General features: G+C 45.8%; 1 protein-coding gene across 1 annotated transcript in view; it reads right to left on the bottom strand.

The window, feature by feature from the left end:
• The window catches only part of AMOTL1 (angiomotin like 1), a 62,793-nt gene extending 51,443 nt beyond the window's left edge, over positions 1–11,350 (bottom strand). Inside the window, exons 1-2 of the mRNA XM_062514390.1 lie at positions 11,266–11,350; positions 8,594–8,644 (exon numbers count right to left, since the gene is read on the bottom strand). Of these exons, the coding sequence (XP_062370374.1) occupies positions 8,594–8,644; positions 11,266–11,350 (136 nt within the window). The remainder of the gene's footprint in view (positions 1–8,593; positions 8,645–11,265) is intronic.
• Between the last annotated feature and the right edge of the window lie 975 nt (positions 11,351–12,325).

The raw sequence follows: 12,325 nt of genomic DNA, 5'->3' as shown, positions 1-12,325 counted from the left end.
ATTGTGCCGAATTGATAAAGGCAGGTAGGAAGAAATGCAGCAACAGGCTGAAGAAATCATTCACTGTCACCACAGCCCCATAAAGGGGCACAGCAAGACAGGACCTGGCCCAGTGCCGTTGCCACAGGACTGGATGGATGCAGAGGACTGCCAGCAGCACTGGGAGTGTGCTGTGGATCACAGAAGTCTGAGGCATCACAAAACCCAGCTTTGCTCAAAGTTTGGGTTTTGCTCAGATGCAAGATGCAGGGAAGCTATAGGATGCGGGAACAGGCAAAGGAGAAAATATTTGGTGGTGAAATCAGGTTCCTCAGTTCCTGCATCTGTGTATCTCCCGTGACAGAAGTTACACCAGAGCAATGTTTGCTGTGTGAGCTGGGCATCCTTGGAGGTGCCCTTCCCTCATGCCTGTGTGCAAGGTGAGGTGCCAGCCAGGTGCTGTCCCTGCAATGTGTCTCTGAAGCTTTGAAACCAAAGCATCTTTTACCTGTCTCCCTGGGATTATGCTCAAACAGGGGAGCAGTGAATTGCAAATATGCTGCTTTTTGAGGTGGGGGCAAGTGGAACCATCACATCCTTGACCTCTTCTGAAGAAAAACTACAGGCCAGTGCTTAGGGTACCAGACTTGGATTAGAGGTAGATGTTCAGTTCCTTTGTCTGCAGATCTGCAGATCTGCAGATGCCCTGAGTATGTGGGAGAAGATTAAGCCCAAATTCAGGTTTTCAAGTGCCTAAATCCTCTGCAAAGTCATGGGGGAACCTTGACAATACAAACACCTCAGTCCACAAGAGGAATTTGACTTGGATTATCCAGATTTTCCTACCTCCCTCAGAGAGGTTAGCTTTGCCCATAAACACAGGTGAACCATGTACCAGTTCAGCTGTAAAATGAAGGTGAAGTTTTACCCTTGCTTGTTAAGTGCCTGTTCACTGTGGCAGATGAAGTGGGATGAAGGCACTGTTGTCCAGTGAGTCCACTGAGTCCAGTTCAAAGTGGCAGTTCAAGTGCCACTTTTTGTCATGTTCCAACTTTATCATTTGGTTGGGCAAAATGGGACACATTATTTTGGTTATTCTGCTTCCCAATCTGTGTCATGGGAGCCTGGGGGCAATCTGGCTGTACTGCCCCTGGCCAAGGAGATCCAGCCTGTTGTTTCTCATTCTGGCTCCAGGGTTTGTACTCCCTTTTCACCTACTGCTGCATGGTGATCAGTGCTGATTTTGGTGCTAGAAGAATGAATATATCAAGAAAAAAATTATCTGCCATCTTGTCTTTCAGCAAAATTACAAGGACCTGGTGAACCATGCTGTTATGTTCCCAAGGAAGATTTTTTTCTGCTGAAGTTAAAGTATTGTTTCAATATTCTCTCCTAGTATTAATTTTCTGGTGTGTGTTTCCACATTATTTTCAAAATCTTTTTTCCTGTGCAATTCCATTTTGATATGATAAACTGGTAAGTGGCCACAAAGGATGGCAGATTGGAGAGGGAGTTTTCTAACCCCTTGTGGTTTGATATGTCTGATAACCTCTGGGGAGCTGTGTCTGCCCAGGAGGGCAAGGCAACTGCCACTCAAGCTTCTTCCCTTTGCAGCTCAAATATGTTAATAAATTTCATATGTACTTAGTAATTTGTTGATTTATATATTTTATTAAAATATATTGTTCCCTCAATCTGGGAATAGCTCCAGTATTTTAATATTTTTTGTGTGTTTGTTTGTTTTATGTCATTCTTCTAAGGAATTTGGGAAAGGAAAGTTGATTTTTCACCCCTTTTGGTTCTAACCTGCTCAACCAGGACCAAGTGCCACAGAACTCCAGTAGTAAGGTCAGCAGACATGATATGACAGTGATATCTCCTTTCAGGATATGACAGTGCCACCTCTTTTCACTGCCTCCCTCCTGCTTTTCCCTGGTAGCCCTGGATTCAGGAGACTGATATATCTACACATCCCATGTCTCTTAAACCCCACTAGGGAAAACAAACACCTCTCATGATATCCCAAGCATTTTGGTGAGCTACATGGGAAGGGAGAAGCATTTCCAGGTGCCACCATGGCTTGGTCCTTAGCAGCCCCCTGCATCACTCAGCATCCCTGCACCATCCCAAACACCTGCTGGCTGGGGAGCTCTGAGCAATTGCTACTGGCAGACCTGGGGCTGGACCCCTGAGGCCCTGTAGCAAGGCTACATCAGCCGTCCCAAACCATGAGTGCACCCGGGTATTGATGCTCATTACATTTGCAGCCAGCCATGCGTGTAATCCCACAGATTCCAAATGCTGCAAGCAAACAAATAATCGTCCCGCTCCGCCTGACACTGCAGCAACCCCAAATGCCTGCGCACAATTCCACTTCTTGCTGTCGCTGCTGCTTTTAACAGTGGCTGATGGGCAGACAGAGGGTTCCAGTCCTGTTAACACCACCTCTAGGGATGGCACAAATAGCTGCCCTGCAATCCGAAGACCACAGCAAGAGCTGAATCAAGGAATCAGGATATACTGCATAGAAGCTTCCACCCAGGCAAATTTAGCAAATAAAAGCCACAAAGCCTTTGACATAAAAGATATCCTTACCATACCTCAGGTGGAGAACACTCTCTCTCTTCTTGATAGTCACAGTCTTTACCTGCCCTGCAGAGACTTGTAGCTGCTGGGCAGAGGCAGATCCTCTTGCAGCATTGGAGCACCACTTTCTAAATCACATCTGTAGAAGGGTTTTAAGTAATCTTGTCACCTGGCAGCCAGTAAACTCAGCTCCAGTAAACCCCAAAGAAACCCATCGTGCTAAATAATTAGCCACTGTTAAGATTTCTACCATGACAACTGTGCACATTTATCACATTGCCTCTGATACACATCATTTCATAGGCAGCATTGTATTTGGAGGCAGGAGAAATATCTCTCCACATCTGTTTTTCCAGTTCTGCCAAAGAGCTTTCATTTTTCTCTAATAACTTGACCTCTTTGGTTTCTGGTGAAGACGGCTAAGCAGAGCACTCGCTCTCTGGATTCACTCCAGTATGGGATGAGGTCAGGATAACAAAGAAAAAAAAAACAGCTGAATGGTTGTGAAGCAGTGGGAAGAAACAGGGCAAGGACCAGAGCTGCTTCTTTCCTTCCCTTTTATATCCAATGGGATTTCATTTCTGGGCGTGTTTATTCCCCAGGCAGACAGTATCACCAAAGCAGTATTTCCTGCAAGCTGCTGCTGTGGGGAACCTCTTCCAGCAGCTGACCATGCCCAGGGTGCACTTATAAATAGCACAGCCAGCTAATTCCTTCTCTGATCGGCTGTCAGGAAATGTGAGGCGCAAGTCCTAGGGGTTTCCACTGATATATTGCATCTCCCATACATATTCATCTTGATTTTGGCAGGGTGAGGTTCATAGCCCCCAGTCCCTCTTTATTTTTCCATTTCATCACATTCCCATTACTCTACCCAGAGCTTTCTGTGCTGGGGGCTTCCACCTTGCATTTTTTATTCAGTCTGCTTCCTTTTTTTCTGATCTTGAATTATATAATCTTTAAGCAGCAAGCATAAAAAATGCCAGTGGGGTGGGAAGGAGGTGGAAAAGAGAGGCGGGATGAGGAAATGGAAAATGGGGAGAAGATATGCCAAGCACGGGAGAGACAGAAAAGCAGTCTGCATATGTTCCTCTGTTGGGATAGCTTTTCACTCCCTCATCTCACTTTCTCCATAGCCAGAAATTCCACCTCAGGATTTGCCAAGTCAAAAATGTAGCATTTCTCTGCTGGGCCACAAAGCAAGTGTGAAATGTTCTGTTTTAATCATTTACAGAACAAAAGGAACACAACAGTCACCATCTGATTCATATCTGCTGAAATCCAGCAGCTAAAGCTGTGGGAGAGAAGATGAAGAAAGGAAAGGGTGCTGATTTTTTTTCTTTCTCCTGGTCAGTCACAGTTGACCTAAGACAAGAAGGACTACATTGGATTATTGCGAAGTTTAAGAGCTCCTGCTGTCCCCCCCAGTAGATGACTGCAAAGAAAATACATACATCATTAAAAGTGCTGTTTCCTCCAGTACATTATCCCATTTCCTTTCCTGAGCCAGAAGTTTTAGCCGCATCATCAAGTTTGAGACCCCTTCATAGACCTTTCTCTCATGATGTTTTCTAATCACTTTTTGAGCCCATTCATACTTTTGACACCCTGGACATTCTGTGGCAGCAAGCTGCACAATGGAATTGTGTGCTGAGTGAAGGCATACTTCTTTTAGACTGTTTTAAGCCTTTCTGTCTTTCACAGAATCTCAGACTGGTTGAAATCAGAAGGGGCTCTGCAGGTCATCTGGTCTAACCACCCTGCTCAGGCAGGTCCACCTAGAGCCTGTTTCCCAGGACCATGTCCACAAGGCTTTGGAATAACTCCAAGGACGGAAAGTCCACAACCTCCCTGAGAAATATGTGAGAGTCCTTGGTCACCATCACAGAAAAAAACTGTTTCCTGAGACTCAGAGAGAATCTCCTGTCTTTCTGTTTGTGCCATTGCCTCTGGTCCTGGCACTGGGCACCACTGAAAAGAGTCTGATTACAGCCTCTTCACAACCTTCCTACAGGAATTTATACACATTGATGAGATGCCCCAGACCCATTCCTTCTCTGTGCTGATGAGACCCAGCTCTCTCAGCCTTTGCTCACAGGAGAAGTTCCACAGTCCCTTCATCACCCTTGTAGTTCTTTGCTGGACTACATCCCCTACGTTAGTGTCTCTCTTGCACTTATTTACTTCTATGACATTCATAATTATTGTACTGCTATTGTACCTTTCTTCAAGCATCTCTTTTCCACCTAACTCAGCTCTAGTTAACTCAGAGTCTGCTTTCACAGAAACTGCTCTCTCCCTCTGTCACTTTTGCCACCCTTGCTGGGTACTTCTCCAGGGAACGTCAGAAATGTTCTTACTGCACAAGGTACAGGTGAGCCATGCACTGGCTTACACAGTAGAAGACCACAGAGAGGTTTTCAAAGGCAAAGCAGAGCACAAATCTTTAAGATAAGGAGAGAAAGAAGAGCTAGGAAGGGATTTCCCATTCATTATTAATTCCATCACGGAAAGCTTTGGAACCATTAAAATTTTTGCAAGCATGTGGAAAAGGAGAGTGTAAGTAACATCCAGCACAGATTCAGCAAGAACAGAGCTGTCAGACTCATCTGACCTGCTGCAATGTGGTGAAAAATCTGGTAGATGAAAGAGAAGGTGCAGATGCTGTGTTGATGTATAAGCATGACTTCTGTGTCATATGGTGTCACTATAGGCAAGATAGGAACATCTGGGCTGCAATAAGATATTAAAGGATGGATGTGTGACTGGTCAAAACTTTTCTTAGAGGTTAGTTACTCATGATATGATAAAAACCTCTCGTGAATTTGATCCCAGCATTTCCACAAATAGCACAGGATCCATGCACAGTGTTTTACATTTGCAGTTGACAGCAAGCTGGGACAAGCTGTTAGAAAGCTGGACACAGGACTAGAGGTCAAGAAAAACATCATGACCAGGGAAAAAAGGGATACACTCCACTTATCCTCCATTGGATGCCCCCTTCATCCCCTGCTGAGTGGGCGAGAAACTCTCAGTCTGATCCATGGAAGGCCTTTTCTCTGCTTACGCCTGCCTTTGGCTTAAATTATGGAAATCTAATTAGACACTGAGGAAACCCTTCCAGGGCAGCACAGCACTGAGGTGAGTTGCCTGGGAAGGCTGCTAGGATGAGTTGGCCCTGCACACAGGGTGATAGGTGAACAGAAGCCACTATCCCTGCCTCCAGGCAGAAGTGGGGTGTATCTATCTTCCTGAAGTCCTGCTCAGACCTGCCTTTCTGTGATTTTTATTGTGACGATGCTTTTTTACAACATTGATATTTTGTCTCAGCATGTTGTTATTATAATACTCCTTTACCTGCTGCTCCTCTACTAAGAAATCCTGCTGTTCAGGTGGCTGTTTTGACCAGAGCTGAGTATTTTTGACCTGGTATTCTTTGGTTACACAATCACTTCACACCATAAATCCAAGGTGCTACTGGGATGGTCTTGTCCTCTACCTCTCCAACCTGTGCCTGGTCATACCTGGCACTGCAAACCAGACAGCTGTGCCTGACTTAGATCAGGGGTCTAATCCCGCTGAAAACTCATCAGCTGGGAGGAAAGCAAGAGGAGAAATCATATTTCCATTACTTGTATTGCTATCTCATATTCTTTGTCTGTCTTGTCTACCTTGGATGAAGTAATCACGTCTTGTGCTATGTTTGGAAAGCAGAGTGGAATTGTAAGGTGATATAAGCACTGGTTTAGATAATCTTTTCCAGACTGATGTGATGTCTAAACTCTTGTGCAGAGGAAAATGGTGTCCAAGGAGTTCCTTCTAAAATCTACCACAACTTGTTATTTGTGACAGGGTGCTTTTTCTTTGTCACTAAATACTGAGATCTAGAGGTTTTGCCAAGGTTAGGAGAAGTGGGCACATGCCACTGAGGAAAGACTCCATTCAAGAAATAAGAGTAGGAAAACGAAGGGGATAAAAGGAGCTGCTCTAAGTTCTGTCACAGAAAATGCATTTTAAAGTTATCTGACATGTTTTAACCACAATCAGGTAATGAAGGAGGCAGCCAAAGGAAGGCTCTTGGCTTTATTCCCACTCCCTGTTAAGACACTCCTCTGGGTGAAATGTATGTCAGAGCAGTCTCTCTCCTGACACCAAGTGGAGAGAGCTCACATGGACTACTTTAAAATATGATCATATATATATCCTCACTGGCAGTGAAGACACCCACTTGATGAGCCACCCATTCTAGAACCAGTGAGGCACCAACCAGTTTTTAAGCAGTTTTGTATTTCTAGGATTTTTTTTTCAATAACATATCTCCTAGCAGCAGAAACATACATTGGAGATAGTTATACTTGATAAAAAACACTCTCTTAGCTCCTGCAGTTTTACCCTCCTATTCCAAGTTTCCACCATTGCCATACATGGTGAGTACCCAGTGAGTACCCATGGTGAGACCCCTTTACTGGGGTCAAGGTGGGTTTCAAGAGTGGCAGGGTAGTGACAGAATCACAGAAAGGCTGAGTATAGCAGGGACATCTGGAGTTCATCTGGTCCAATCCCCTGCTCGAGCAGGGCCACCTACAGCCCATTTCCCAGGTCTGTGTCTAGAGAGCTTTTGAGTATCTCCAAGTATGGAGAATTTCTTGCCCTGAAAATGAAGAGGAGGGTGCCTTTTCTTTGTGAGGAAGGGCCAGTGCTCAATCATGTCAAGGTGGTGCACATTGTGCTGTGCCGGAGCAACCTCACCATGCTGCCAAACAGCAAGGCGGGTCCAACACCTGGTCCTGAGATTGGCATATCTCCCAGCACATCTTATTTCACACCTTCCAGCATGCTTTTCTCAGGAAGGGTTGGGAGCTGGTCACTTCTGGGCTCCTGAGTACGAGAGAGACATGGAGCTCCTGGAGCAGATACAGTGGTGGGCTACAAAGAGGATTAAGGGACTGGAGCATCCCTCTTACAAGGATTAGCTGAGGGCCTGTTCAGCCTCGTTCAGAAGGGATGACAGAGAGGTGACCTCATCAGTCTGTGAGTGTCTGAAATGAGGGTGTGAAGAGGATGGAGCCAGGCTCTTCTCAATGGAGCCAAGCAATAGGACAAGCTGCAATAGGCAGAAACTGATGCACAGGAAGTTCCACCTGAATATGAAGAAAAATTTCTTTACTGTGTGGGTTGTCAAGCACTGGAACAGACTGCTCAGAGAGATTGGCAGATCTCCCTCACTGGAGATATTTTGGAACCATTTGGATGCAACTCTGTGCAATTGATGGCACTTGAGCAGGGAGGTTGGACCAGATGACCCCACTGTGGTCCCTTCCATCCTTACCCATTTTGTGATTCTGTTATTTTCCCCTTTCCATGCACATCAGACCTCCACTGCTGGGTGGCCAGAAGCCCTCCTCCAGAAGCTTCCCATCCTGCAGCTCAAGTCCTCACCACATCTTACATAGAACACCTCTAATTCATCCTTAGAATCATACCTCTTTTGACTTTGGCCCTGGGATTAAGGGGAGATCACTGCCAGATGAGGTTTCCCTATGGATTCAGCCTCTGAAGCCTTCAGCTTCCCTTGCTCATTTGACATGGTTTTCTTTCCAAGTCTTACTCTTCTCTCTTGCTTTACACATCTCTACTTCTGCCTCCCAGGTGAAGAAAAATCCCTCATCATTTTGCAAGGATGAGAAAGTCACAGAAACTCCACTACCAGGTGCTGGCTAAGCCTCAAACCCCCAGCCAAGAAACAACAGCATCCTATAGTGCTCTGCACCAGAAAGGTAACAGCTTTTCTCCCCGGGGAAAAAACCCTGCATGAATTTAACACAGAAAGCTATCAAACACATCCAGTGTGGAGCTATTCCATCCCTCTGATGGACCGGCATTCAAAAACAACACAGAAAGTAGGCACTGGTGCTGATAAATATAAAAGCATTTAGCAGCTGCTCTGTCATTTAAATAACCTCCTAATTACTCAACATTAAAAATAAAAGAAAACAGGCAGAGGAAAATGTGTCATGCATGGACTTACCCAGCTGATCCAGAGCAAAGAGGGCTGGGGCACCTTCGGAGAGGTCATTGTCTGAGGGAAGAAGAACAAATGCTAGGGAAGTCAGCTGGAGAGGCAGATGAGGACAGATGGGGTGACAACACTGTTTTAATCACACTGAAGATAAGCCCCTGCTCAGCTTGCTTCCAGTTCACCCTGACAGCTTTCTTGTGCATGTTGTGGGTTTTCTTTTAATTCAGCTGTCACTGAAAAACCTCTGAACCAGCTCAAGACAGGGACTTGTCAGGATGAACCCTGAAGAGCAGAAGCTCCATTGCCCTGTCTGTACCCTCCCTGGGATCTCTGGAAGTGCTCCCCTTTTTGTCCATACCACAGCTCTTCACTCCCTTTCTTCAGTTTACCTGGTGCCCAGGGCATGGCCAGGAGCACCCTGCCTGCAGCAAAGCTTTCCAGTACGCTACAGTCTCCTCCAACAACAGCAGTTGGAGAAGGTCTAACCAGCAGGAGCAACCATTATTCAGAGGCTGACCAAACCTTTGAGTCATCTGATAACAGCACTGCAGTAACTCAGTGCCCGTGACAGGTGAGACCATGAGCTCTGGAAATCCCTGAGCTGGTGCCATCTCTCACCAAAAACATGTGGGGATTTATTTGCATCCCATAAATGAGCCTACCCAATCTTGTATGCTCCCAGCTGCAGAGCACAGCACACACAGGTCCAGTAACACCAGTGTGTGTGCTGCCAGTAAGATCCACAACCACACAGGAACATGTGACCAAGAGTTAAATTCCATTTTTGCCTAATAGTTGATGGGGATTTTGCTATTTTCAAATATTTATTGCAGTGTTAAAAGTGCTGCTAAATTGGAAAACCCAATGCAAATTTTTTAAAAAATTAAATTGCAGAGGATGAGAGTTTTTGTGGTGGATTTTTTTGTTTGTTTTTTTTTTTTTCCCTTTACAATTCATGGCATTTTTTCAATGAATGGGCTTGACTTTAAAAACTTTTGGTCTGGAGTCTCTGTATCTCTGCATTCATAGGGGTCCCAGGAGGACATTTGAGAAGGGCAGGTGCATGACACCCTACAGCAATCCCATACCTGTACCCTTTCTAAGAGATCTTGCCCCCTGTTATAAAAGTCTCTTAGACCCACCAGCTAGAAAAAGTTGTGAGCCATGAGTTAAGGATAGCAATGGTCTGCATACAAAACCAAAAGCCGGTGTATATCCACGTTCAGTTGTTCAACTGGTTTGGATTTCTATGAACTCCTGATGGCAGTGACTCTGCCATCCTCTACTTTACAGACACAAGCACAGTGCAATCCTGAAGTCTACAGGCATTTAACCAGTACAGTTATAAACAATAACACAGACCATGCACATAGCAAAGGCTTTTAAGAAACAATAGAAGCAGAGATTGTTCTAATGGTGAAGAAGAGTGGACTGCAGCATGCATCCCTGTGCTGTTCCCCTGGAGCCACTCTGGGCTGGGTACCTGCAGAAGCAACAGACATTCCATCATAAGGATGTTGCCCAGTGGTGCTTTGCTGGGGATATTGAACCCAGGGCTCAAAAGCATATATCTACTTATGGGTTCAAAAGCATAAAGCTACTTATGTAATTCAGCTCTCACAGAAAAGAAGGCGATGCCACATCTTGGTTTGTCCCTTTCCCTTCCCCCAGCATCTGGACTATCAGCGGGAAGCCAAGGGAAACAGATGGAGATAAGCGAGTGCTTTTACCAAAGCAAAGTGTTTCCGTTCCCAAGTTCCCAAGGTGCTGCCATCTGGAAGGCTGTGGGTTTATTTTGGTTTTAGTCTGGGGCACAGCACATCCCAGACAAAGAAGGAACTCTGCCCAGGGAGGGACAGCTTGGGCTGGCCCAGGGGACAGGGACCTCTGTTAAAACAGATGACCTGAGGGTAACCAAGGAGCACTCGTGGCTGCTCCTGCCAAATGTTCAAAAGGGGATTAAAAAGCAAATAAGAGCAGCTGACTGGAAATTAGGTAGAGATTAATAGATAGAGGAAATAGGACTGCTGACTACTCCTCATTGCATCTGCACCAAGTGCTTTCCTGAAACAGGGAACTTCTGGAGAGCAATGAACTCTAGCCTTGAGGTGGAACATCTTGTGTCTGGCTAAGGTGGGTTGAAGCCATGATGGACAGTCCTTGCACAGGGAGCCCCATTTGGGGCAGCACCCCTGTCATTGCCAGGACAACATGTATCCCTGCAGCCAACCTAAAATGTCCCACACAAATATGATTGAAGAGAATATTCTATCAGTTCCCCTGTCACTCCTTCCCAACCATGATCATCTACAGAGTCCTACCTGCGGAGAGTGAGGGTGGTTATATCAAGCACAAGTGGCACTTTAACTGGCCCAAAGATGGGTGTCGGAGGCCTTTTCCTTTCCTTTCTTTTTTTTTTTTTTTTGGGGGGGGGGGTGGTTTTTTTTTTTAAAGTCCACTCCAAAGAAGGAAAACAAGCCACAGACCAAGTGACTGTGTCAGTGGTCAGTGTGACAGTTTGGATCTGACCTTTCCCACCTTCATAGCAAGTACTGCCTGGCTCTGGACGTAGGCTAGCAAAACCTCTGGGACCACTGCAAGCACAGTGAATGGCAGTAGCACATTGGGAAGGCTTTCAGCATTTTCACTGGGTGGATTAAGAGCCAGCAATTATATCCTACCTCCTTTCACATTGGAAAAGGGGTGGATCCCACCATGGGACAACCAGTTTGTTTCATCCAGCTTCCAGTTTTCACCAGGGTCCATCTCTGATCCACAGCATCAAAGATCTGCTTGCAATGTCTCCTGCTGCTCTCTCTGGGGAATAACCAAAAGATACTCTGAGCATCTGTCATGGTGCTAGACCATAGCCAGCTGCTGAGAAGCTCACCTCAGCAGAGGAAAATCTTGTCAATATTTCAGGCAAAAAAGAAAATATTTCTTTTAAAATTGAAGAAAAACCCACACAACTCACAGGGAACTCTTGGACCAACTCTTGGAGTTGTTGACTCTACTCATCACATCAATAAGCCTCCCCACTGCATCAAAAGGCCACCAACACTTGGACCTCTTAAATTTCTGTAGTAGGTCTGACCAACACTTAGAAATTCCTAATCCATCATGATACTTTCAGGGATGGTGTTTTGCTTCTGACTTGGGTAATGTTTCACAAAGACCTCCATTGGTGATATGTGTCTTGGCTTTACAGCCATCAGGTCCTGGCAAGTGAGGGGGCTGGGCAGGCTTGCTGGCCCTTGTTCCCACATCCCAGCTCCTCCATGGATGGGAGTTGCAGGCTGGAAGTTACAGTCAGATATACATTCCAAGGCAATACTACCACTGGCCACTTGGCTCTCACAGCTGCCTCAGCCATAGAGAGGTGGGTGTGAGCCACCAGGGAAGGATGGGGATTACTGAGCAGTTAACATGGGGGCTCTCCACCCTAAAAAGTTCCTTTCTGGTGTAGACACTAAATTATTTTCCTGACTATTAGTTATTCTGTACAACCCACAAGTTTGTTGCACCTGGGAATCCTTATGGAGACATTTTCCTTACCTTGACTCCTTGGACCTGTGCATCTGGGCAATCCCAGATGTGAGTAAAGACTCTAAGAATAACTCATGGAGAGCAGCCCTGTGGAGGACTTGAGGTTCTCATGGATAAAAAGCTGGACATGAGCCAACAGTGTGCGCTCACAGCCCAGAGACCCAACCTCATCCTGGGCTGCATCCAGAGCAGCGT

Source organism: Cinclus cinclus, chromosome 2 (genome assembly GCF_963662255.1).
Source record: "Cinclus cinclus chromosome 2, bCinCin1.1, whole genome shotgun sequence".
NCBI lineage: Eukaryota > Metazoa > Chordata > Aves > Passeriformes > Cinclidae > Cinclus > Cinclus cinclus.
This window is presented reverse-complemented; position numbering and strand designations above follow the sequence as displayed.